At 37.3% G+C, this 27,335-nt stretch overlaps 1 protein-coding gene across 7 annotated transcripts in view; it reads left to right on the top strand.

Moving 5' to 3' along the window:
* The window catches only part of LOC120534012 (coiled-coil domain-containing protein 136), a 199,093-nt gene that overhangs the window by 114,828 nt on the left and 56,930 nt on the right, over nucleotides 1–27,335 (top strand). For all 7 annotated transcript variants that reach the window (XR_005634664.1, XM_039761221.1, XM_039761220.1 and 4 more), the window contains exon 4: nucleotides 17,390–17,707. Coding sequence is in view for 6 of the 7 variants with exons in the window: in XM_039761221.1 (XP_039617155.1) it covers nucleotides 17,390–17,707 (318 nt within the window). In the remaining variant the exon portion in view is untranslated. The remainder of the gene's footprint in view (nucleotides 1–17,389; nucleotides 17,708–27,335) is intronic.

The following is a 27,335-nucleotide window of genomic DNA, read 5'->3' as shown; positions in this document are numbered from 1 at the left end:
ATGAACCTTTGTCTATCTACTGTATGTATCTATGAATTTCTCTTCTTCTTAAATTAATTAATAGGTCATGTAGTATAACTGGGAATAATGATTAGCACTGCTCCCTCACATTTCCAGAATCCTTGTTTCATTATCCAACCACACCCATATTATCGTACTTGGTCAGTCTTAACAGGGCTCATTTGAGTGAGCCCCTGAAGTAAAGTGGTGCCCCCTCCAAGGTTGGTTTCTACCTTTTGTCTGATGCTGCTAGGCCAGACTCTGGCACTCAGAGCACTGAGCTGGATTAAGGAGGTTCATAATCGAATTAAACATGTCATTTTGTAGGGTAGTTCCCTAGTGAGCTGTAGACACATTTGTTTAGGCTGTTAACACTATTCTCCAAGTTAATGCAAAAAAATCTGTATTGGGAGTGAAAGTCTCCCTCTGAAAATAAAAACTTCAGCTAAACTGCCTCCGCCTCGATGGTGCTATCATTTAGGCTTACAATACTGACTGATAATGAGACTAATAAAAGGAATCCTAATTGGATTTTCAAGTAGTTTATTAGGTTAAAAATTTATGCTGATGCATACAGTACATCTACAGAATTGGAACATAAAATCATTTGGCCTGCTTTTATGGGGCTTTCACTCAGTAACTTCAAGTACGGAGAGAAGTGTATGTGGATTATTGTAATTATTGTAAACACTTTAGGTTTGTCATTTGTCAATCTAAAGATAACAACAATGATAAAAAAACTGCATTTATATAGCACATTTCAAGCTATATTAGAAATGTACAAAAACAGAAGCCCCAAATGATATTAGACATATAGTTAATAAAAAATTTCATCATGCAAATTGAAGAAAGAAAATAAAACAAGTAAGCACAAGAAAAATTAAAAGAAATAAAATCATATTAAAATGAGTTACTAAAAAATAATGCAAGTACAATAAATACAAATTAAATTCTTAAGTAAAAAAGTGAAAAGAGTTTTGAGCTGTTTTATTTTTTTTAACTGGAAAAAGAAAGTGTTTCACAAATATTATTTTTTACCGCAATTTTGGTACATAAAAACAAAAAGCTACTTATCTTGTGCTTCACTCACTGAATACTCTCGTAAGCCAGTTCTCGACGACCTTAAAGCTTGATTTGAAACACAGTGTATCAGCATTTAGTTGATCAGGCACCAGTGTGTTTGCCTATAATTATTATAGGATGTAGAAAAAGGAATTTAAGAAAACCAAAATGAGTTCATATCTGTACAAAACAGGCAGGGATGAGCAGAATTTCATCCCAGAGCAGGCCTTTGTATTGCATGGTTCCTCATCATTACCATTATATTATATCCCTGTATACATATACCCATAAGATCTTATTCCTAAATTCCATCCACATTTTCAATATCTGATCCCACTTTTTTATAACAGGGTCACTATCACCTGAAGCCTTTTCTTGCATAATCCACTATAGCCCTTATCTGGCCAAGGTGGGTCCAACGGACCCATTCGTGCGTTTGGCCAGAGGTCCTAGCCAAACCCATACCCAAAAAATTAAGAAAATATTGTAATTTGTCAGTAACCATATATACCACATAATACAGTACATAAAAAATTCTGTGACGTTGTTAACAATGTAAAAAAAAATTTTTTATTGTACCAATGTAGACGGCCAACACGGGTCCTTTGGACCCAAAGCAGTATTTCCACATTTATGCCAAGATGACATCATATTTTTAGTCATTTATAATTAGCAGCACTTGACAGGTTAGCAAACAGTTTGCAATGAATCCAACAGTCTGTTTAGTTACATACCAGATGTTAACATAACAGTCGACGAACAACTGGTGCCTTTTCGAGGACGTTGCCCGTTCAGACAGTATCTCCCATCTGAACCAGATAGATATAGGATGAAGATATGGTGGGCATGTGACTCGGGAACATTCTACCCACTCAATGGCATACCATGCATAGGCAAGGAAACAGTCAGAGCCACAGGTCTGGGGAGACAGGTAGTTGAGAAACTTGTTGAACCTTACGAAGGGAGCAATCGAAATGTAACATGCGACAGTTATTTCACTGATCACGAGTTAGCTTTGTCACTGTTGTCTAAAGGGCTGACAATTGTTGGCACAGTAAGAAAAAAACAAAGCATTCATACCACCGGAATTTCATGCACATGCAGACAGGCCAACCCAGTTATCTGTATTTGGTTTCACCAAAACAACGACACTAGTGTCATATGTGCCGAAACCACATAAGGCTGTTATAGTACTTTCCACTATGCACCATGACAGTTCAGTTGATGAAACCAAAGCTAACAAGCCAGAAATTATCACATACTACAACTTGACAAAGGGGGCAGTGGACACACTTGAACAGGAAGTTCACCAGTACATGTGCAAAAGGTGCACAAACCGATGGCCCTTTGCCTTCTTTATGAACTGCCTTGATGTATGTGACATTGTAGCTTTCATTATATGGACTTTAACTTATCCAGATTGGAACAAACGATCTCACCCCGGATGCCGAATGTTCCTAACTGATATCAGTGAAGTATTGGTTCATGCTCATATCTCACGCAGATCAACAATTGGCTTGCACAGATCAACACTTAATGTTATTGCTGTTCATTCATCACTACATGAACCTGATACTCTGTGTCAAGGACAGGAAGCAGCATCAGTGTTGTGATGAGTGTGGCAAGCACATTTACAACGAGCACAGTGTTTCACGTTGGTTGTGCAATAAATGCAATAAGCAATAATAGTAACTGTTATCAATGACATTGCCATTTATATTTTCTTACAAAACTTGTTGAACTGATGGCTTGTCAAAGTCAGAAAACTATAACTGCTATTGTTAAAATCTGATCCATGTTGAGTTAGGAAATGAGCTCATTGCTTAATGTTTTTTGCGAAAAAAATGGTGTGAATTTATCACTGACGATATATAAATGGTATATGTGTGAATTGGTTTATTTTGGGCACACTTAACTAAATGATTGTAACTTTTAATAAAAAAATTCCATTCCTATGACATATGATACTGTTTGATGCCTGCGGCATTGTCAGAAATCATGGTTTAACAATGATAGGTCTGTTGGACCCACCTTGGCCTTCTATGTTAGGAAAATACTGGTTGGATAAGGGTTGGTAGGAAGCCTGTCAGAATGGGGGGCCAATCTATCCTTAGGTACACTGTCCACATGTGCACACATTTCTAGTTCACCTAACTAAAAGGGCTGTGGAAACCCTAAACTTTCAGTGTTTATTTTCTAAACATGGACAAATTTTTGAAGTGCTACATTTTGTAAAAGCCTGAACGTAGTGTTGTACAGTAGTGAGTATAGCCAAGTAGACTTTTCAACATGGTCATCTTTGACTTGCTGTGTGACCTTAAACAAGTGACTTCAGCTGTGGCATCTTCAACTTTAAAAATAAATATTCATATTATTAAGACTGTACTTTAGCTGTGTAAATTGTATAATTTTTTGTGTAAATATCTGCTTTAGAAAGTTGACAAATTATTCTTGTCTGTTCGCATTTTTCTTTGGTAGTTGTTACTTTATTTGTATGTGAAACTGTTTCTTTTTCTACTATAACGTAATTGTTTTATGTAAAGCATTTTGTACAGGCTGTGAAAGTTATGGTGTAAAATTCACCAATTTATAATTGACTGTTTGGAAATCCTAAAAACATTAGCTGTGATGATAAATAGAGCAATTCAAAAACACTGAACACTTTCAGTACTGAAATGCTTAGTAACTAAAGTAAAGTGACATGTGAATGTTTGGTATGCACCATATTGCAGAGATACCCTTAATATTTTCCAAATTTTGACATTTTAGGAAAGGAAGGAAGGCATTGTATCTTTCATGTTGGCCTTTGATGTTGATTAGCTTTGTGATAAGATGCTTCCACAAGAAAATATTTTCCACACAAAATAAAGGTTTGGGATTCGTCCCTGTATATTGTCGTCCAGACAAATGATAGAAAAGGTTGATTCATAAGACTTTTCAGTACAAAATGAATAATCAACTGCAGACATGATGGCGTTTATATAGCAGGATTGATTATGGGACAGGAAATGGTTGGCAGGAAGTGACGATTGGAGGCAGGGAAACGGAACCAACATCATCAGGATTGGACAGGAACAATGGATTGATGGAACCGGAAGTGACATCATCAGAGTGAACCGGAAGTGATGTCGTGACAGCCATTTTGAAACCGGACGTGAGACTTTATTTTTCTTCAAATTTTCTGTAGGTGAAGAGAGATTAAGGTAAGCATCACGTGATAACCCTTTGTCTCGCAATGTTTCACTCACCTTTGGGCTCTTTGACTGCCTCCAACTCGCACATGTGTGACATGACCCCCTCCCCCTCAGCCCAGACCCATCAGGTCGGGCGACCTGCACCGAGAGGTCGTGAACATGGGAGAGAGCATCAGCGTAAGCCTGCAAGGAACCTTTCGATAAGTAATACTAAAATGATACGGTTGAAGATCCAAAAACCACCTAGTGACGCGAGGATTTGACTCCCGATGAACAGACATCCACTGTAAAGCGGCATGATCCATCATCAGAGTGAATTCCCACCCCAATAGGTAGTACCTTAAAGACGTGATAGCCCACTTAATCGCCAAGGCCTCTCACTCCACCGCAGCATACTTAGTCACCTGGTCCAGCAGTTTCCGGCTCAGATACATAACGGGGTGTTCAGCACCGTCGACACATTGGCTCAGCACGGCACCCAATCCTGTGGCCGATGCATCGGTCTGGAGAATAAAAGAAATAGAAAAGTCAGGAGATTTCAATACAGGTGCTGAATTGGTAAGGGCCAATTTTAAGTCACTGAATTCTTTATCAACCGATTCATCCCATACCACTTTCAAAGGTGCTCGTTTCTTTGTCAAATTTGATAAGGGCATAGCAATTTCAGAGAAATGTGGTACAAAGCATCGAAAGTAACCAGCCAATCCCAAAAATGCTTGTACTTGCCGCTTATATATCAGACGGGGCCAATTCATGATGGCATCAATTTTGTGATATTGTGGTTTAACAGCACCACCCCTCAGCCCCCCCAACTAGGCAGCCTAAATATTTGGCCTCCCTTAATCCAAAGAAACATTTCTTCGGATTAATACAAAGCCCTGCTGAAGCTAGTGTGGAGAGTACTGCTTCAACCTGCCATACACGATCCTTCCACGTGCCGGAATAGATGACGTCATCCAAGTAGGCGGCACAATATGAATTGTGAGGCTGTAACAATGTGTCCACCAGACGTTGGAAAATAGCTGGTGCCCCGTGCAAGCCAAAAGGAAGGACTCTGTATTGCCAATGTCCACTGGGTGTACTAAAAGTGTTTTTTTTTTTCTTTAGCGGACTCCGTTAAGGGAATTTGCCAATACCCTTTTGTCATGTCAAGCGTACTTAGGAATTGAGGGTTTCCTAGCCGATCGAGTAAATCATCCACTCGCGGCATTGGATACGCATCAAATTTAGAGACCTGATTGAGTCGACGAAAATCATTACAGAACCTCCATGACCCATCTGGTTTGGAAACCAAGACGATTGGACTAGACCAAGGACTATAACATTCTTCAATAACCCCTAATTCTAGCATTCGTCTGATCTTCAGCTCTACTTCCGCTTTCTTTGCCTCAGGGAGCCTATAGGGTATTTCTCTGACAATCACTCCAGGGTCCGTAATGATCTCATGCTCAATCAACGCAGTATGCCCAGGTATTTCATCCACAACCTTAGGGACAGACAAGATAGCAGCTTCGAGATCTTGTCATTTTATGGGTGTCAACTCGGGACCGAAATTAAGATGGGCACAAGACATAAACAGTGAACTAGGCTGTCTGGAGGAGGGATCGTGTTCCCTTTCCTTCCACGGTTTCAGCAAGTTAATATGGTACATTCGCTCACTCGGTCGACGATTAGGTTGTTTAACTACATAGTCAACGAGTCCTTTCCTTTCTTTAATTTCATACAGGCCTTCCCAATGCGCTAATAATTTTGAGTAGGACGTTGGGACTAATACCATAACACAATCACCTGGGACAAATTCCCGAATGGAGGTGTTCCTGTTATAGTAACGTGACTGCGCTGCTTGTGCTTTTTCCAAATTTTCTTTTAAGATAGGTCTAATCTTCTCTAGTCTATCGCGTAACTGCGCGATATATTCAAGAATATTTGAAGTAGGGAGTACCTCCTCCCATCCTTCTTTTAGCATGTCCAAAAGCCTCCTGGGTGGTGTTCCGTATAATAATTCAAAACGAGAAAATCCCGTCGAGGTCTGAGGGACTTCCCAATAGGCAAACAAAACGAGAGGAAACAAATGATCCCTGTTTCTTCCATCCTTGTTAAATACCTTGCGTAACATCTGTTTTAATGTTTGATTAAACCTTTCCACCAATCCATCAGTTTGGGGATGGTAAACTGACGTTTTCAGATGTTTTATCCTGAGTAATTCAGCAACTTCCCTGAACGTTTCCGAAGTGAAGGGAGTTCCTTGGTCAATTAAGACCTCCTTGGGAATCTCAACACGAGCGAATATCCCTACCAACTCCCGTGCAATATTTTTAGAAGTAGCTGAGAGCAAAGGAACAGCTTCCGGGAACTGAGTGGCATAATCTACTAGGATTAAAATGTACTTAAAACCCTTTGCCGTGGGTTCTAGGGGTCCAACGAGATGAATACCAACTCGTTCAAAAGGGATATCAATAAGGGGAAGGGGAACGAGAGGAGCTTTAGTCAGTTCTTGGAATGTGGCGAAGTTGACACTCGGGACAGGAAGCACAAAATTGCCGGTCTTCCTCATGAACTCCAGGCCAGTAAAATCAGAGTTTTAATTCTCTCCCAATGTCTTATCAGAGCCTAAATGGGCTCCTAGAAGGTGAGCATGTGCTAATTCACATACTTTTCGCCAAAAAGTACGTGGGATTAGCAACAAAGCTCTCACTTCGCCCCTGTGTTCTGCCACTCTATATTACAGATCATTTTTAATTGCAAAGAACGGCATTGGTGGCATGGTATCCAGAGTTGTATAACCCTCGGTGGATACTACTGCATTCCTAGCAAGTTTTAAAGAATCATCATTCCATTGTACTCTTTTAAAGGATGATGGTGTTAATAGGAATTGTGTACACAAATCTTGTATGGGATCCCTTGCAAGTTCAATGGGAGGGGCTTCAGTCTCCACCTCCTCTACGACAACTGTATCAGCTCCTGCAGAGGATGATGGGACATTGAAATTTTCACACTGGGTACCCGTGTGGGTCCGTGCTACTGAGGGACACGGCACGGAGGCAGCCGCAGTATCATTCTCCATTACTAAGCCCAAATTTTTATTAGGTACAGTGATGTTATTACCGCTGTTAATTTTATTCCAGTCCCTTCCCCGATATGACTGGAAAAGGAGGGTCCAGTAATACAGCCATGGCCATAGTGGTTATTTTTTTATTTACTGAGACCTCACATCTGGCTGTTTTATAATATTTAATGTCTCCATGAATACATTTCAGACTAGTTTTTAATTTATTCCACTGTTGCGGTAACACGAAACGGGTAGCAACAGTAGGGATGTTACTCCCGGAATCGAACATTGCCCTTACCTTCCTGCCATTTATAACCACTGCACCTGTATAGGGAAGAGACAAAGGGTTAGTCACAGTGGTACAATACCTCTCTCCCCTAACTAGAGAACAATCCATCGGCTCGTAAGTGCAGTTCGTGGACAGATGTCCAATCTCCCCACACTTGAAACAGCGAGGAAGACTGGCAAGTCTGTCCCTTCTATGGGCAGCAGGTACGGGAAGTGCCTCAGGAGCTGCCCCACGTACCTGTTGAGTTCAACGAGTGGACCGTTCCAACCGCCCCGATTTACAGGCCGCCCAATGATGCTCCGGTACTTTAAACAAGGTGTCCATATCTTCATAATTATGTTTCCGGACTTGCTCGGCGATATGGTTAGGGAAGACATGTACGAAGGTTTTGCACGCTAGTAGTTCGGCCATCTTGTGTGAGGAGTTAATATCGGGCCGTAGCCAACGACACACCTTTCCCCAGGCTTCGAAGCCCTGGGTTCTTAATGGCCTTTTGGGGTCAAACTGCCACTCCCTTCATTCCCTTGCCTGCTGTTCCGGTGACACGCCGTAGCGCTTGAACACCTCTAATTTTAGAGCGTCATAATCGACAGCCTGCTCTGCAGTTAAGTCGTAATAAGCCCTCTGCGCCGTCCCCTTCAGATAGGGAGCCAGTTGGTATGCCCATTCCGACCTCGGCCAAGCATTACCCTTAGCGGTCCGCTCAAAAATCAAAAAGTAGGTCTCAATATCATCCGATTCAGTTAGTGTAGTCAACTGAATCGGTACTGACCGAGCCACCTCCGTCCGTACACCAGCAAGGGAACGAGTCTCGGCTTCTGCCAATTGGGTTCACGTTTCTCCCATCTCGATCTTCAGAGTCTTGAGGTCACCCATGATTGTGGTAAGCAAAGTGTTGAGGTCCTGTTCTTCAGACATTGTGAAAAAATCCAGCCGGCTATGCCAATTATGATAAGATGCTTCCACAACAAAATATTTTCCATACAAAATAAAAGTTTGGGGTTCTTCCCCGTATATTGTCGTCCAGACAAATGATAGAAAAGGTTGATTCATATGACTTTTCAGTACAAAATGAATAATCAACTGCAGACAAAATGGCGTTTATATAGCAGGATAGATTATGGGATGGGAAATGGTTGGCAGGAAGTGACAATTGGAGGCGGGGAAATGGAACCAACGTCATCAGGATTGGACAGGGACAATGGATTGATGGAACTGGAGGTGGCATCATCAGAGTGAACCGGAAGTGATGTCGTGGCAGCCATTTTGAACCTGGAAGTGAGACTTCTTATTTTTCTTCAAATTTTCAGTAGGTGAAGAGAGATTAAGGTAAGCATCACATGATAACCCTTTGTCTCGCAATGATTCACTCACCTTTGGGCTCTTTGACTGCCACCAACTTGCACGTGTCTGATAGCTTCAAAGAGTCTAGGACGAATTAGACTACAGGATTGACGTATACAATTTCACACAAGGGTTGATGCTGAGCATTTGTCAGATTAACAAAAACTGTAAAGAGTTCCTTTACAAATTGGTTTAGACTATATGTTCATATAATACTTAGATACTGAACAGTATATTTCTGAAAATGTTCAGTTCAATGAATCCCCCTGTATATTGACAGAAACAGTAGGAGAAGGTGCAATAATGTGGGAGTGATTTAAGTGTTACAATCCACTTTAAAAAGACTTGAAAACACTCATAAAGTTTGGGGAGCTATGAGCTATATAAATCTGGGTCAAAAAAATAATAAAGGTCTTTACAGACTTGAGTTCAATATGGAACTGAATAGGATAATCAAGATGGGGAATTTATAGGCAAGAAACAGGAAAAGGAGGAACGTTGTGGGACCAGGACTGAAAGTGATGTCATCAGGCTGCAATGTCTTGAGAGGTGGAAGTGATGTTACTAGGAGGTGGGCACTTCTGATGGTCTGTAGAGGGATAAAAGGAGAAAACATCAGAGGACAGCGCCAACCTCAGCTTAGCTGAGAAACACATTTTCGAGCTTATAAAATGTCTCCCATGCACACATGTGCGAGATTACTCATTTTAGTTTGTTTTTTAAATATCTGAAGTGGATTTATTTATTAACCCTTGTCAGGCTTACTTGAGCTCAAGAGGTTTTGGTGGTGTGCCATCAGCTTTGATTTTTTGACTTGCTGTGGTATTCTAAATTAAGTGTATAATATGAAATGAGTACATTATTGATTATTATGTTTCTTATAAATATCCATCTTTATGGTTATTTCTAGTATGAGCTTGCTAACAATTTTTAGATTGCTTGAAGCATAACCTCTATATTATCAAGCTAGTTCATTCTATGCAATAAATAAAGTTCAATGTACACTTTCATAGCACTTTTCACTTAGTACAGACTCAGTACAATGAAATTACAACCCATACAAAACATAAACACATAATTGCCCAAATAACATTAAAAACACAGTAACATAGAGCAAATGTAATTATTAACAAAACCAAATACAACAATAGTAAGTTTGTTTATAAATGAGATATGGCAAACAAAGGAAAATAAAGCAAAAATGCCAGTCCACAATACTTTTGGAGAAAATAAACTTTTGTGGGAGTCCATAGTTGTTTATAATAGACAAAGTCATAGTCCAAGTCAGGCAAAGTTCAAATTCTGATGAACAAGGCCAACTGGCTATCCTTAGCATTGCTGGGCCTTTTATAATATCGTTATTATGTGCTGGGGAATATAATAATAAGATTAAATCCTTTTATCAGAGTCTCAAGGCGCCAGTCACTTTTGGTATCCATGAGCAGAAGGAATAGCTTAACAATGTGGCATCGGTATCAAGTGCCACAGAAGGGTGGTGATAAAACATAATGATTGTGTGCTTTTATTTTTGTGCAGATGACTAACAGATTTGCAATGTAAACAGCTATTTAGCAGAAATAATCAGGGTATGCTAGACTAAAGAATTGAATCTCCAGCCTGCATTTAAATGCTGAGGCTGATGAAGCATCTCTTATACAAGCAGTCAGTTCCTTCCTCAGCTTTAGGTTCCCTTAGCTAAAAACTCATCATCATTGATGCCTTTAGCAGACCAGCATCTTAAGATTGTTATATACACTGTGGTATGTATCATAGGTATTAGTAAGGTCCAAAAGCATTGCAATGCTAAGAATATTGCAAACTCCATCTTAAGATTGATCATTAATTTTCAAGGGTTGCTCAAAACCCATCACAAATAAAGTAGCGTGTTAAATCCATCATAATCTCCTTGTTTTCCAACCCACTTGTTAATCACTAAGGACTTCTTAAATGGGCTTTCTTTTACAATATCCACAGCCACAGCAAGCAATCACCACATTAAACACATTAAATTTACGTTATGACAGTTCTTTGAACATTGACAATACTAATATTTATACTTGAGATGATATCATTTTCATAATGAATACATTAAAACACCTATAGCATTACATTTTATAGATATGTTTTTAAGTTCATACACTTAATAATTATACATTTAAAAGTAAAAAAATTTGGCATTCTTTAAAAGTTTTAAAGAATGTTCTAAGGTTGCAGCTATCTTTACTTTCACAGAGATGCTTTCTTTGTTGTAGTTGGTTATGTGGAGAAGCAGGAAGAAAAGAGAAGGAGAGAAATGGCCTGTGTCCATAATTTCTTTCTTTTTAATAGGTGTCTGATTTTGTGTTTATGTACACACTGTCGTATTTGGTTATTACATTATGATGTCATATTAATTTAATATTACAATTCAGAACTTTCTTTCATCCTAAACATCACCTACAGTATAATGAAAGTATTTTTAATTGATTGCTTTTCAGTTGATTGAAGGTGCCTTTTTTGAAGGATTCTTCAGGAGTGTGGTTAACTAAGTAGTGCTTTGTGCTTCTTGTAAAGTAGTCAATTAAGAGGGGTTCTGAGAAACACATGAAAAAGTAACTGTTATGCTACATACATCCATCTATCCATTATCCAGCCTGCTATATCCTAAATACAGGGTCATGGGGGTCTGCTGGAGCCAATCCCAGCCAACACAGGGCGCAAGGCAGGAAACAAACCCTGGGCTGGGTGCCAGCCCACCACAGATGCTACATACATGCATCATAAATTAGCTTGTTAATTACTACGTTTTTTATTTTTTTCGAAACACAACTCAGTGAAAAGGGTCTAGACATAACATTACATGAAAAATGAGTCAAGCCATTAATAGATTTATATATCAGATGATGTATTTTATGATCAGCTCTAATCTTAACCAGAAATCTGGAATGATTTAGGATCGGGAGTTGTATTGTCATACTTATATGTGCTTATGATGATCTTTGTGGAGAATTTTGAATTAAATGAAATATACAAACTGAAAGATGTGAGCACCCTGATTATAACATACTGTATTGTATTAATCAGTTCTACAAGAAATTAATTTGTGAATTATTTTCTCTTTATCCTGCATAGAAAGAAAACATATTACATTTTACTCTCTAAAAACATTTCACAAATACAACTTAAAAAATTTTTCAGCCTGTCCAGGAAAATATATGTTCATCTATTGACAGGCAGGAGACAATGTTTGCATTTCAAGTTAAATGCACTGAGAACAGAAATATGATGTGGAGAAAAGGCATACTGTATCTCCTACGATAAAATTGAAATTATGCAAAACTGATTGTCCTAGCAAAAATGAATCCCACTAATTGTGTCCATTGTGTTTTTAGATTTGCCCGTAATAACTGAAAAGCTGTTTGGTATTTTGATTAATTCTTTAATTTTGTTTTAATTCTTGCTCTCAGTCTGGACAATGTATAACTTCAAAAATTAACTTAAAGTAAAATTTATTTACGTTGATTTTTTGTTTAACGTAAGTGTTGCAAAGTACAGTTTTTCATATTTATTTACTGAATTAGGACTTATTAATATTTAGATAGCACTGAAAAGAAGGTCAGCTGTTTTCAGTGATTTTTCTTACTTTTCCCAGAACTCTATGATTGTCTAATTGTCACTTGTAGTAGTACTTGTACAACAACTACATTATTGCTGTACATTTTGGTTTCTTATGCAAGCAATTAAAACAGTGTTTTAGCTGATAGAACAGCCTCCCTTTTTCAATTATATGTAAAACATGTTGCCAGTGCATCATTAGTTTTTGAGGATTAGCAGAGAAATAAGGGGTTAGCGGTTCTATTTATGTGTGTTTGTGTTTGTGGATATACTTTTTACCTGACAGAACAGCATTTATGGACTACTGACAGTTACTCAAACACTAGTTAAAATATTTAATTAATGACCCTGAAGTAAATTAATGCTGTTTTATTTTTAAGCTTTTTACATGTTTAATTTTTGTATTTTTGTAAATATATATTAATTAGAATTATTATGTGTGGTCCAAAGATGTTTCTGTGTTAAACAAGATAAAGGCTGCAAGTATACAATGTATTATTACTATATAGTTCTATTCTGTAATGATAGACACTGTGAACATCTTTAGTAAGGTGTCCTTTATAGTTTGGTTCACCAGAGAACCCACAGAATGAGTGTCCTAATTGTCTAAATGGTTGAATGCCACTGTGTTTAATAAACCAAAGTTACTGAACACGGAGTACTCCGAGGGAAACCTTGAAGAAAAATGTCTCATAATTGACCTGGTCAATAGAAAATTTGGAAAAGTTGGAAATATTGTCTTAAGCTAGGCATGTCTCTGCCATTTTTGGGAACATTAAATATATTAAATATATACATTAAATATTAAATATTGTGTACATTAAATATAAACATATTAGTTACAAAAGTCAGAATTATGAGGCATTGTTTCTTTCCTCCTGTTTGCTGCAACAAAATAAGTGAAATAAAAACTTGTTTTAAATCATTAATATATAAAGTATAACATACAGTATTTTGCGAAATAGATTATGATGTTACATGAATTGGATTCTGTTCCAATAGAACAAAATGGTGGATGAATGATAAAACTATACAGTGTATATATACTGTATATATATATATATATATATATATATATTTTTTTTTAACAGTTATCTTGTTTTGCTGAAGGCAGGATGTAATGACAGGTACAGAAATAAACATGACTGAATACTTGATGGACATTTCTTGGTCTCATGTTCTAACATTCATCCATATAGGAATTTTCTATATACAGGTAGGGTATATATAGGAAGTTATCGGAATGTGGGACTTGAATTCTTTTGACCACAAGAACAGGCATGCATGGGCATAATCAGTTATTGTTTTGTTTAACTCAGTATGTCAGAATACCAGGAAGAGGAGAAGTATGTCTAAATGTATAATTTTATAATAATCTGGATAGAATTCCCAGGGCAGTGGTAATCTACAAATTAGAACTCAGTGATGATAATATAGTATGTTTCACAGTGAGTTTCGAAGTGTATATACAAAAAAGACTTTTTAAACATAATCTTAGCAAGGCAAATGTGATTTTGAACAAATGTGGAAAAGTTAAAAAAGCATGTAGAGGGTCGAGAAACAGTTGCCTGTGACTAGTTCAAGAGTATATAACATAAAATGAAAGACATATTGATACTGACATTCTAAAATCTTGAGAAACTTAAGATAAATCTGCAGTTAATGAGTAAAGAGCAATGAAGGAAATTGCAAAAAAGTACCTGTATGCCCTCAAAAAGTAACTGTACACATTTTGAAACATAAAGGCAATAGCTAAAAGGATACTAGGAAGGCTAAAAGTCAGATAGAGAGAAATGTTGCTGAAACATGAAGAGATTGTTTCAGTAGTTTAGTAGTAAAAGAACTGTTAAGGAACAGATGAGGTGTATTAGGAGCAAACTGAAAAAGCAAATGACATGCGTATTTCTCTGAATTTTTCACAAGTAAAGAATATGATAACTGCACAGTTGTTGGTATGTGGTGATTAGCTGTTAACAGAGAGGGAGAAAGAGAGAATTTCTACTAGGATTAAGTAGGCTGAAATAAATGTATAAAATAAAATTTATGTTAGAGTGCTTATAAACCATTAACACAGATTTTTAGAGATTCTTGGCTGCTAGGGAAATCCCCAAGGATTGAAAGCTTGCAAATGCTGTTCCATAATATTGTACTGTTGGCACCGTGCACCACAATAGATGGATTCTCTGCTCTTTACATGGCTCTTTGAGGTGGCTCAATATCTTTAAAAGGACTGCTCTCTTTTTGCCACACTGGTTGGAAATTCATGCAACTTTGCAGGCTTGCCATTTATATAGGTGCCCCAGCCACTCATGATGCAATGCCAGCTCATACTTGGGTGACTCTTCCCTGGCTGATGTAACTTGTGAGAACAGTTACAATATGAATAAATGGTAGTACCAATCCTAGTAACAGTAGGTAAGTAAGCTTAAAACATATTAAAAGTTATATTAAGCAAAGCTAATATTACAAAAATAATTGAGCAACAGGTATCTCAGGTACAGTGAAAAGTCAAAATGGTTTGAGAAGGGGAGATCACATTTCACTAATACGTTTGAATTCTGTGATGAAGCGGCAAAAAGCCTATATATAAATTATATTTCTGCATTTTACTTATTTGGCTGATGCCTTTATCCAAGGCAACTTACAGCAGTTATGATCCAATTGATTACATTTCTTTTTGGTTTTCCAGTTGGAGCAGAGGCAGATCAAGTGACTTGCTCATGGTCACACAGTGTCAGTAGCAGGATTTGAACCCATAACCTCAGGGTTTGAAGTCCAATGCCTTAACCATTACACCAAGGTGCATATGAATTGTCTTGACTTTCAGAAAGATTATGATAAAGTCCCCCATGACAGAGACTTGTGATCAGACTAATATAAATGGCACACTATGTACAAGGTTGCAAAATTTGCTTAAACACAGTGTTCGCAGGGAGTTTGTTCTAAATTACCAAATGTTTAAAGTGGTGTCCCTCAGGGATCAGTGCATTGCCCAATGTGCTGTATAATTTATAGAAATATATGATAATAAAACTAATTAATAAGTTGGTTAAACTTGATGATGCTAAACTATATGGAATAGCAAATGTACTAAGGTCAGCAGAATAATTCAGTTTCAAAAAGACATGTGGTCAGTAAATTTTAATGTGAGTTAGTATAAAGTGTTATAGGGAAGAAGTAAAAATATTAGATTTTAATGTACAATGGTGGATCTGCAACTTGAATGTAACCTTATGAGAAGGAATTAGGAATCATAGTGGACTAATGACTGCCCACATCTCGACAGTGTACAGAAGCAATTAAAAAAGGCTTGGGGATTGATATTATTTTCCTTGATGTTGAGGACAAATCAAAGGCAGATACCCTTAATCTATACAGGACCTTCGTGAGGCTTTCTCTGGAATATTGTGTACAGCTATGATGTCTATATCACAATAAGGACATAGCAGCACTAGAAAAGGTTCATAGAAAAGACACTACAATGATTTCAGGACTGTGGGTTATGTGCTTTCCAGCTTGAGTAAATTGAGACTTAAAGGATAAAGTATTCAAGTTTTCAGAACTATAGGAGAAATTAGCACAATGGATTCCAGATGTTATTTTAAAATACATTATTCAACAAGACTACAGGGGCACATATGGAATCTGTCTAAGGTTAAATGTCTCAGAAATGTTACAAAGCTTTTCTTCGTTCTGAGAACCATAGATAATGTACATTAATTATCTAGTAGGTTTGTGGTAATCAGAAATTTAGTTAAAGAATGGGTATTGACAATCTATGTTGAGCAGAATGACTTGTTCTCATCAAAATTGCTCTTGTGTTCTTTTTGTTATGTTCGTATGTGTATTTGATGCACTCTTATGGCATCCTTCTAAATGTGATGGCATCTAACCTGCTCTGTGTTTGTCATGCATGTGCTGATGTCACACAACTTGAAAAACTCATGTCAATTGACTTTTTATGTAATAAATAGTTGATTTCCTTAAAATATGAAAATTTCTCTACTCTAAACCTCTTGAATTTTCAAGAAATTCACACAAATGACACTGGAATTAAATGAGGCCCCATTCCGTTCACAAATATGTTCATTTAAGTTTGGCTTAAGATGAGTAGCCGGCATATCCTTAATGTTTACTAGCATGTAAAAGAAAAGGTGTGAACGCTTGTCAAGTAAAAATCAAAGAATTTGTACACAGTAAAAATAATTAAGAATTGGTCAAATCAACAAATAAAAGCACAAAAAGTGAAAAATGAAAAATCAGGACAGGTGCATTCTTAACATTTATTTGTTCAATACAGGTTAAAAGATGGGAACAACATGTTTTATTCTTTATCTATTAAAAAAAAATCAAATACCTTTTGATCATCTTTGTATCTCTATACCCTACCGAAACAGCAAAAATAGTAAAATTACCCTTTACTTTATGCATAAAATGCAAAAAAAAAAAAACAAATTAAAAGATAATGCTTAAGAATTTCAATTATTCTTCCTTTACATCAAATCAGCTAATCTTTTTCAGGTAATAACCACTTCCTTTTGAAACATTATATAACCAAAAGTTAGATAGAATTCCACATTAAAGGATTGCACGTAAAACTGAAACATTTTAAACTAGAAACCTTCTTCCTTTTTCATAAGTGAAATTGATTAGAAAGACTTTTCACCAGCTAAACTGACCTGGTTGTGGGCACTCAGCTTTCTGCAGTGTCATGGACACATTTTTTTTTGCAGTCAAAGAAACATGGTAAAAAGTAGACAGTTAAAATCTAGCGTGATTTAGACTGTGTTATATATGAGTCGATATAATCAACAGTAAGTTAATTAAAAATCATTTTGCCCACTTCTCTCTGCTCAGCTCAGCTGAGGTCAGTGCAAGAGGAGATGGACAGCCTGGAGGAGGAGAAGAACAGTGAACTGGCAGAGGCGCAGCAGGAGCTGCGGACTGCTCAAGAGGAGGTGCTGGTGTTGCAGCAGGCAGCCGAGGAAGCGGCAGCAGAGCGAGAAAATGACATTGCCAGCCTGCAGGAGGAGCTCTGCCGACTCCGTGCAGAGCTGCAACGCCTCCACGCTACTCGACAAGAGTATGAATTAGAGATCACCAGTCTGCGTGCAGAGATTCGTATGAAGAGCCAGGGAAGTGGGCAAAACAAAGACAATGGGAATCCCCTACAAGGTGAGCAGGCAATGCATTCATAAAATCTCTAAATTGAAACAGAGAGTGGGCAAGACTTATTTGAAAATATATTGCTGTGCCTTGGTGCCTGCAATCTATATAAAATAATAAAACTAAAACATTGTGCAGAAGCATTATAAAAGCTGCTGTTTGACCGTTCATCTTTTTTAGATCCATCGTAGTACTGCCAACCTCATCATATCGTAAACAAGAATATTAAGAGAGACTATATAATCTAACTAATATGCTAATCTAATTGCTGCTTATACAGTTTTCAGAAAATTACTTTGTAAACATCATGAGTCTTTTTTAAATGTGGCATGCTAAAAGTGTTTACAGTCACTTTAAGTTTAATTGCTTTATATATTTGTACTTTGTGTTATGCTACCCCATTTGAGGTTATGATGACCATGTTTCATGTGATTGTTATAATGACCACATTTCCTGTGATGTTATGTGATGTTGTGTGAAGTCTTTTCTTACTTTCTGCTAATTATTTTTTCCTTAAAACATCTTGTTCTTGTTCTGATCATACCAAGCTTTACTTGATGGGTTAAGAAATGGTTTCGATTTTTCACATTATCAGTTAGGCCTGAGCAATGAAGCATACCATTTTGGAACTGAACTGGCATGTACTTGCCTCTAAATCTTACTTCGTCAATCCTGTTTGGAAACCGAGTACATCATTGGTGTTTGTTTTTCCATGCTTGATTTTTGTGCCATTGGCAGTGTAAATGAATTGTGTAATCATCATGTTCTTCTACATGCAAGTTTCCTAATGAGTGGTAATTCCCTTTTTCTTGCTATGCAGAGCAGCTGCAAAGTAAGATATTCTGATTTCATCAACAAACTTCTCAAATACAGCAAAGCCTAACACATTTCTGTTGGTAGTGGAAAGAATTTAACCTTGATTGCCAACAGGCGATGTTTTATTTTCTTTCTAATTTGTCACATCTTAAAATCTGCTGTTGTCTTGTTAGAAGCACTGCTTTACATGCCCTTCTTTGCAAATCAATTAAGTAATGCTTTTAGCAATTACATTCCTACTTTAGTGATGTAAGAGACTGCACATCATCAGCTTGGAATTCATTGTACTCTAATTACTCATTCAGTCTTTACAGCAAAACACAAATGGAGAACTAATTATTTTGTTGAACTGAGATAGGCAGAAGATCCAAAGAGGGACCTGTTCAAGGGAACACTTCATCTGCCATATGTACAGCATGCCTTCTGGGATATTTAATTTTGCACAGAATCCCACTTGGATGTTTAGGGGTTCTTTCTGCAATTCTGCAGAACACAATGTCTGGAAACGATTGAGGCATGTAGTTAATGTAGCATGGGCAATGGGCCTAGTGGGTTGATAGAGAAATTTATATGAGACCAAGGCACTTGAGACCAAGGCGTTTTATTAGTTGGAGAGAAACTCTTCAGATTTTTAATCTGAAGTGTTTTGATTGATTGATTTTTTTTGGAAGTTATGACTCCCATGCTGCCACTCGTGAGGCAGATAAATCATATAAATTCTCATATTGTCCATGTTTGTTCTACCTCATCTATTTTTAGAAGTCGTTTGCCAAAGGTATCCTCCTTTGTAACAGACAGTAGCTAAAAACATGCCAAATTTCCTCATATTCATCCAGTCTTTTGTTGGCCACAAAATAAGCTTTTGGTGGCAACAACTCTTATTAAATTACTTGGTAACAATCAGAGATAACTTTTTTCAATTATATAATTCAATAATCAATTTTAAAGAGAACCATGCCATACCCATATTGTTATTGATGCTAATCTTTATGCCCTTTAAACGAGATTTTTTTCTGGTATGTATCAGTCCAAATATTTAATATCAAACCCACTTTGACAAGGATCCAGTGTATATCCCGAAAGAATCAGGCACAAGGCAAGAAGCAACCCTTCCTGTTACTTCAGTAAATTGCAGAGCACATTAATGATAAGGGACAATGTCCCATTTGATTATTGTGATCTTACAGATAGCTGAGAGATTTAGAACAAAGAATAGTCTAAAGACACGTGCAGAGGTGAGAAGCCAGAAAGACAGACGAATACTGAGCAATCAAAACAACAAAGAGGAAAATGAGAGAACTAAATCAAAAAGCAAAAGGAGAGTCAAAAAAACCTAAAGAACCGATTGCCACCTAACTGCCCAATTTTCACACCAAATTCACCATTAATTAATGAAAAAAGTTTGTTTTTATCCATCAAAGGATGTTGTTAACGGTGAGGCCGTATTTAACCCAGAGCTAATTGGTCTGACTCATGATCACACGAAAATTCCAGCAATTGGGAAGCGCAAAGCACTGAGACAGAAATTGATGATGTGATGTGGCGTTTGCCATTCCATGTGTTACATGGTCACGTGACACATAAATACCAAAAAAGAAAAAAAAACACAAACAATTCATCACAGATTGCATTCTCTTTAATACCAATTGATCTAATACGTGCAACTTTAGGATACTGACGGAAAAGAGAATAATGTACAGTTCGTCACTTACCAGAAACTAAATTCCAGAGCCTTGAGCTGTGAGGGTGAAACACTAACTTCTGTGCCACAGTGCCAGTCCAACCTTTTATTCAAGAAGGCAAAAGGCACGGTATTGAAATTACAGTGGTGACATGTGGCATGGTTGGACATGCAAGTAAGAATTTTCCAGCACTCTGTACATGTCACAATACCACTTCCAGATCAAGTGATTCTATGACCTAGAAGTGAACTTATGTCGACGGACAGGATTTAGATAAGATAGATCTTTAAGATAAGGTAGACAGAAAGTTTGAGGTAAGGTTGTTATACTCACTAATCATGGTGCCAGAGAGTGGCAATATGTTGCATGTTGGTTAGTAGGTACAAGCAAAAATTTACCTTCATTTTGAACTCGTGACATAAAAATCTTATAAACCTGTACTACTTCTGGTACTACTACGAATACTACAAACAGGCTATACAGTATGTCATCTTCGTGGATTACATGTACTTGGAAAAGGAAAATCAGGCAAGAAAACCACTTGTATTTGGATATTTGTATTGATTGGTTAACTACAAAAATGATTTCACACAATGGGATTTTTCCACAACCTTAAATACATAGCATTTCTAGCAGGGAGCATTAACTGCTCAAATAGATCTGGTTCAGTGCTGGTAAATGGACTGTGAAAAAGAAGTTCCACTTAAAGTACTGCCGCAAATTGCAATGGTGACAAAATAACCGCAGCAATAATAAAAGCAATCATGGCCCATTCATCCATCCATTCTTCCATCCATTTCAAACCTGCTTATCCTGAGCATGGTCACAGACCAAATAATAATTTAATATTTAACTTGTATCACAGAATTGCTCCACATACAGCCCACATTAGGCTGTGCCTGGAGACCCAAAATGAATGTTGCCACAATGAATGGTGTTGTACTTGTTAGGACGCTCTCTCTTTCTCTCTTTCTCTCTTTCTCTCTCTGTCTCCCTCTCTCTCTCTCTCTCTCTCTCTCTCTCTCTCTCTCTCTCTATAGCTCAGATGCTCTTGGTGCTGCGGCTGTTATCTCCCCCAGGTGCTGTGCAGAGAAGTTTGGAGAGTGGAAGGTAAAGGAAGGCCACAATTCAAAGTCCCAGGATTGAGCAGGTCAGCGTTTGTGGTCCAGGGTCCAGCATGTGTTAGGTTATCAAATGCCAGGGTGTGGTTTTGTTTTGTTCAATAAACCACTCAGTGTTAAACTAGGAGCTTGGTTATAAATAACTTGGAACAAAGAACTTTTTCAGTGTTTCCCCTTATAGATCTCATGGAATTAGTTTCTCACAAACTGATACTGCATAATAATGAAAGCAAAAAGCAAGAATGGGTAATAAAAAAGTATAAGCAAGCAATGTAATAATAATAAGAAGAAAGAAGATATATATTTTATATATAAAAGAAAGAATAATATTTCAGAATATATGTGCGCAAAGCTTATTGAACACCCAGACCAGAGTGTCACCCCTGCTCCCTACACCTGACTTCCTAGAACAGAAAATAGGAAATGTCTCATCTACGTTTATGAAGCTTATGCCTGTGTTAGAAGGCAACATGTTAATAATACATTAATTGGTTATTCTAGATTGGCCTGAATTGACTGTAAATGTGTGCATGAGTTTGCAATGTGATGGCTGTTTTCTGCCCTGTGTCAAGTGTTGCCATGGTAAGCTCTATCTTTGAATTACATTAAGTGGGTTTGAGAATAAAATGTTATTTCACCTTCTTCCTCTTCATCTTTTCCCACTTCTTTATTGGGTTGATGTGCTTGATCAGCCTTCTGCATGCAGCTCAATCCTGCAGCTCCACTTCAGTCAAACTCTTTTCCTTCAGATCTTCTTTTACTATATCCAATATGCTACTGTATGTCTGTTTTTCAGCCATTGTGCGTTAATGCAGGTAATTGACAATATTTTGTACTATTTGTGTAACATTATAATGCAAGACTACTTTAGAAAAGTCTTTTGGGAAATATAACTGGCAACCTAAAGTATGAAATAAATTAACAGTAAACCATTTTACCTAAAGAGGTCTGTAATAAACTCACATTTAATTTGCTACAGATGGTTGTCTCTTCAAACTCCCAAAACTGACAAGGCAAAAAGTATTTTTCATCTTGAAGTCAGTGTCATCATCCTTTTAATGTAGAATAACTGCACCTTCAATGATGCAATCAAAAGTTATTATATTTTGGAACTGCCTCTCTGTTTGTTTTATAATTACTGGGTGCTCTTTAAAACACAATGGATGCCACACTAAAAAAAGTGGTTAACTCCATTCCCTTATACTTCTAGAGTCTGACGTTTCACACCCTGCCCAGTTAAATGTCCATCTGCTGTTTGCACATACTTGCAGTGTCTGTGTGGGTTGCCCTTTTCCTTTTCTCTCACATCCCAAGCACATAAGTGTTAGTGTAACTAATGAGTTTAAATTGGCTCCAAGTAGACTCTGTGCCTATGGGGATAAGCTCTGGCTCTGCAACTCTCAACTGGATTATGTAGCTTTGATAACAGATTATGATAATAGACAGAAATGGAGATTTACAGAGGTCAGTTTTCTGAAAAACAAGTTCCCTGCTGTCAGACTTATTCAAAACAATGTATAGGGTGCAAATTCACTTATTAATCTACTTTAGCCTCAAAGTGCAGATGTCCATCTAACTTACATCAACCTGCTCTCTGCCTCATTATCTTTTTTTGCAGTTGCTTTTAGATAACTACTGTAACTGAATTCCTACTAGGTTTCACTATTCATTACAGTGTTGGTACTTGAAGGCTGCCTAGCAAAACCCATTATTTTTCTATATATTCAAGAATAATTTTAAAGTTTATATTTAAAAAGAGGAAAAGTCAGGTTAAAAAAGACAGACACCAGGCAGATCTTGCTCAAATTCTTCTCCTTCACAAGCCCTACTACGGGTACAGTTTACTCTCTGCGAAAGGTGTGAAATACTTCTCTCATAGTTGAAATGTTTTAAAAAAGTTTTGTGACTGAGAAAACCAACATGAGCTATCTAGGAATGTTGTTAGACACAGTTTACAGGCATATAATTGCCATATCCCTAAGGAAACACAGCCACGTTTCTTAAATATCCCCCAGTAGCCCTAGACTGATCCACAAGAAGAGGCATGGTAAACCATTACACCAGCTTATAAACAACTTTGTGTGGCTCATTGGAATAATGCTTATTGATACCGCCTCTTAGTCTGAGCTATCAAGTCTAAAAATGTCAGTGTTTGTCCATGATGAGCATGTAAGCTTATACTAAGGGAAAAAGATATATTCATCTATATTCTGTTTGCTTAACTCGTCACTCGATTTGATGGGTGCGTTCCCCATTACAGTTGAGCTCCTGCTGTGGTCCTTTGGTCAATTCTGAATAATTCCACAGTTATACAAAACTAACTTACTAAAATAATTGTGTGGCTTAATAGGGCTTAAAACTAGTTGGAGTGAATCTTGGGATGCCCATTTTACCCATGATACATCACACTATGTTGATACAGTACAAACATTTACTTGTCATGACACCTTTATCCAACGCAACTTTCAACATTCATGATTTAACTGGTTTACATGTCTTTTGTTTTTTCCAATTGGAGTGTAGGCAGGTCAAGTGACATGATCATGGTCACAATGTGTCAGTAGCAGGATTTGAACCCCTTGACCACTATACCACACTGCCGATAGATATATAGATAGGTAGATAGATATCTTAACTGCATTGCTTAATACAAAAAATAAAGCACTCACAAATGTGTCTGTAATGTATTTTCTTATATAACCATGCTTTTTACTTGTATTATTTATCGCCTTTTCAAATAGCCTGTATCTTTTTATGACATTCTAAACTATTAGCTCTGTCATTTATTTTCTGTATGAAAAGCAAAGAAGTATGCCACTGCCTTTGTGCTAGGATGTATAAACTCCTAATTATTTTGAAACCCACTCATGAGCACACTTTATTTAAACACAGCTTACAGCTCATACCTTTGTCAGTTTCACTCAGATTTTTATTTGTAGATGTATTAAAAATGACAGTGCACTTGACATATTTAAAACAAATGCCTGTAAGTGAGGCTGGTCAAAAACATTTTGAATCCACAACATGTTTCATCTTGTAAAAATGGGCTGAATAAGACAACATTGGTTAGCACTGATGAAGACTTTTGAGTTAGGTTTTCCCTTGGCATCTGCTCTGACATCTCAGCCTTTATTTGTCATTACAATCTAAAGAAAACAATTGTTTTTAAAATGGTAATGAATATATAATGTTAACAAACCAATCTGATAGTTCTTGAGCTATAAAGGGTGAAAGAAACACTGATGATAAAGAAAGAAGTCAGTATATCTTTTACTGTTTTTTTTTATACATTTACAAGTATATCTCATATGGGCACATTGGTGCTTTGTACCTTCAGAGACATGGAAATGGCAGGCCTGGACAGATATTTTACTTTGCCTTAAAGGGTAGGGTTTCTACATTTCTGATGTAGAAAAATTATTCAAGAGCTGTTATTCACGTGACACATTACTTGCAGCTATTTCCTCATAGCTCTAGTCCTAGGTTTGAATCCTAGTCCTATGAGGACATTTTATCTCTGTCTGCATTGGCAATTTCTGTGGGTACTTTTATTTTCTCATACACAAGAAAGCCTTATTTTCCATTCTACATTGGCCCAGCATGAGCACTTGAACAAGATCTAGAATATGCCTTATTTTGTGATAAAATGATAACCTGTTCAAGGCTGGTTTCATTCCTGTGATTAAGACTGTTGGGATAAGCTCTAACTTCTGATGACTCTCTCATTTTCTTAACCGCTTTTTCTGGTGGGGGTCATGGTGGCAGCAGGTCATCCTAGACTTCTCTGTCTTCAGCTACAGATTCCAGCTCTTCCTGGAAAACTTCCAGGCATTCACAAGCCATTCAAGAAATCCAATCCCTCCAGTGTGTCCTGAGTCTGCCACAGCGTCTCTGCTCAGTGATATGTCTCTGGAGCAGGTCCAGGGGGCATTCTTATAACATGAACAAACCACCCCAACTGGCTTCTCTTGATCTGGAGGAACAGTGACTCTACTCTGAGACTCTTCTGAATCGCTGAGCTTCTCACCCTATCACAGAGTGTCAGCCAAGCCATCTTGTGAAGGACCTCATTTCAAGACCTTGGCAAAGGAGACTGACTTTGGGTACTTGGCTCTAACTTTTGATAACTCTGTAAAGGAAAATCTTGTTCAGGAAATGGGTGAACAGCTTGTTCTCAGTCTGAATGGAGTTTTAATTTTTTCCATGTGTTTGTTTCAATTTATTCCAGCATAAGTGTGGTGGTAATTCTTTGTGCGTGTCCAGTAATGGAATGACATGCCAGCAAAAACCATGGACATGAGTTATAAGGAGAATCTTGCATGTATTTTGTACTGCTGTGATATGTTAATGCTCTTCACAATGCTGCACTATAGAAAATATTTACTTGAAATTAATTGTTGAGTTAATCATATTTTAAAGACCTGTCTATGTCAGAGTTTCCCAATCTGCCTCCATCCTCCCTAAAGCACAATCACACTCGATTCATAGTGGCAGCATTACAGGTGGATCGCAGCCAACTCTGGAGGAAACCCCACAGAGTGGTGCAATGATTGTGCTCAGTTCACAGAGCCAACATCATTGGTGGATCTTAGCTAATCCTGTATGACCGCTCCATTCTCTTCCACTCAGATGATCTTGCTAAATTTATGGAGTGAAGGGTGGGCATTGTAAATTCACTACCATGTGAAAAAGTGGGTTGAGTCCTCATAAAATCTGATAGGCCTTTCCATACTTTTTTTAATCCTGGCTGGGCTGCCTTCCTTGATGGCCTCCCTTAATTCCAGTTGACTCTCATTTACCAAAGACAAGGTTCAATGCTTAATCAGAATTGCTCCAGAATGAGTGACTACTTGTGTGTGAGGATTTGTAGGTCCTGGGATAGACTGGCATCCTAATCTGGTTTTGGTTCTGCCTTTTATTATGGTGACCATGTGCTGGATAAAGCAGGCTCACAAAATGGAAGAATGACTGAACGGAAATGCCATATTGTACATCTTTACATTAAGACATGAAAAATTGCAGCATTCATATACAAGTATTACCTGCAAGTCATTAACATACAGTATGATAATTTTTAGAGTTTAAAATACTGCTTATATAGATTGCAGACGTAAAATTATCCATTTAAAGTATAGGATTTGCTTTACCTTTTACTATAAATAAGTCAATATCTTAAAAAACTTCACAGGAAATTCAGAAAATGTTTCAGTTTATATATTTTCTTTGTTTTGAACCTTGACATATTCCATTATAGGAAAGAGCTAATGTCTCCAGACAAATGTACTGTACTCCAAAACTCCAGTTAATTATAAAACACAGCGCAGTATGTTATACCTCTTTCCATGCTTTCCATTTCATTGCTTGCTTTTAAAGTATAGCAAAAAAATACTTTAAAGCAAGTTTACCAAGACACATGAAGAAAGTCATACTTCAGGTTCACTATTGCAGCGTCACTCCCGATGAAAATACAGTACATGCAGTGCAGTCAATATCTGTTAGAGAAAGAAGCAACCAGCAATCAGGATAGGTAAGATCTGTATTCCACCATCTTTGACTTTAAATAAAAATGTACACAGATGGTGTTACTACAGAAGCCAGCAAAGTCTCAGAAATCAAATATCTACCAATGCAAATTCAACACTTTGGTTAGGAAACACACATTCTGGAGTGCAGGCACTTAAGAAAAAAAAAAACACTTTCAATGAACTGCTAAATGTAACAGTTGTCTCCAGCTCCAAAATGATAATTTCCAAATATATCACCATGAGTTTGTACCACTGAGAAAAAATATATTCCTTTTAACTATAAATGATACAGCTACATATAGCATGAGCCGTTAAGGCCACACCTTCAATAATAAATAATGTATGAACTGCTGTCTTGTTTAATAAGATAATCAGTATAATGAATTGTGTTTCCATCTTCAAGAAGCAAAAAGCACACAGTCCATATATAGAGAGAGAACTGTCAATGTGATAAATGCTGCTTCCTCATAGATGCTGCATCCTGGGCACAAAT

This window comes from Polypterus senegalus, chromosome 8 (assembly GCF_016835505.1).
Source record: "Polypterus senegalus isolate Bchr_013 chromosome 8, ASM1683550v1, whole genome shotgun sequence".
Taxonomy (NCBI): domain Eukaryota; kingdom Metazoa; phylum Chordata; class Cladistia; order Polypteriformes; family Polypteridae; genus Polypterus; species Polypterus senegalus.
The sequence above is the reverse complement of the archived record's forward strand: the minus strand, read 5'-3'. Positions and strand labels throughout refer to the sequence as shown.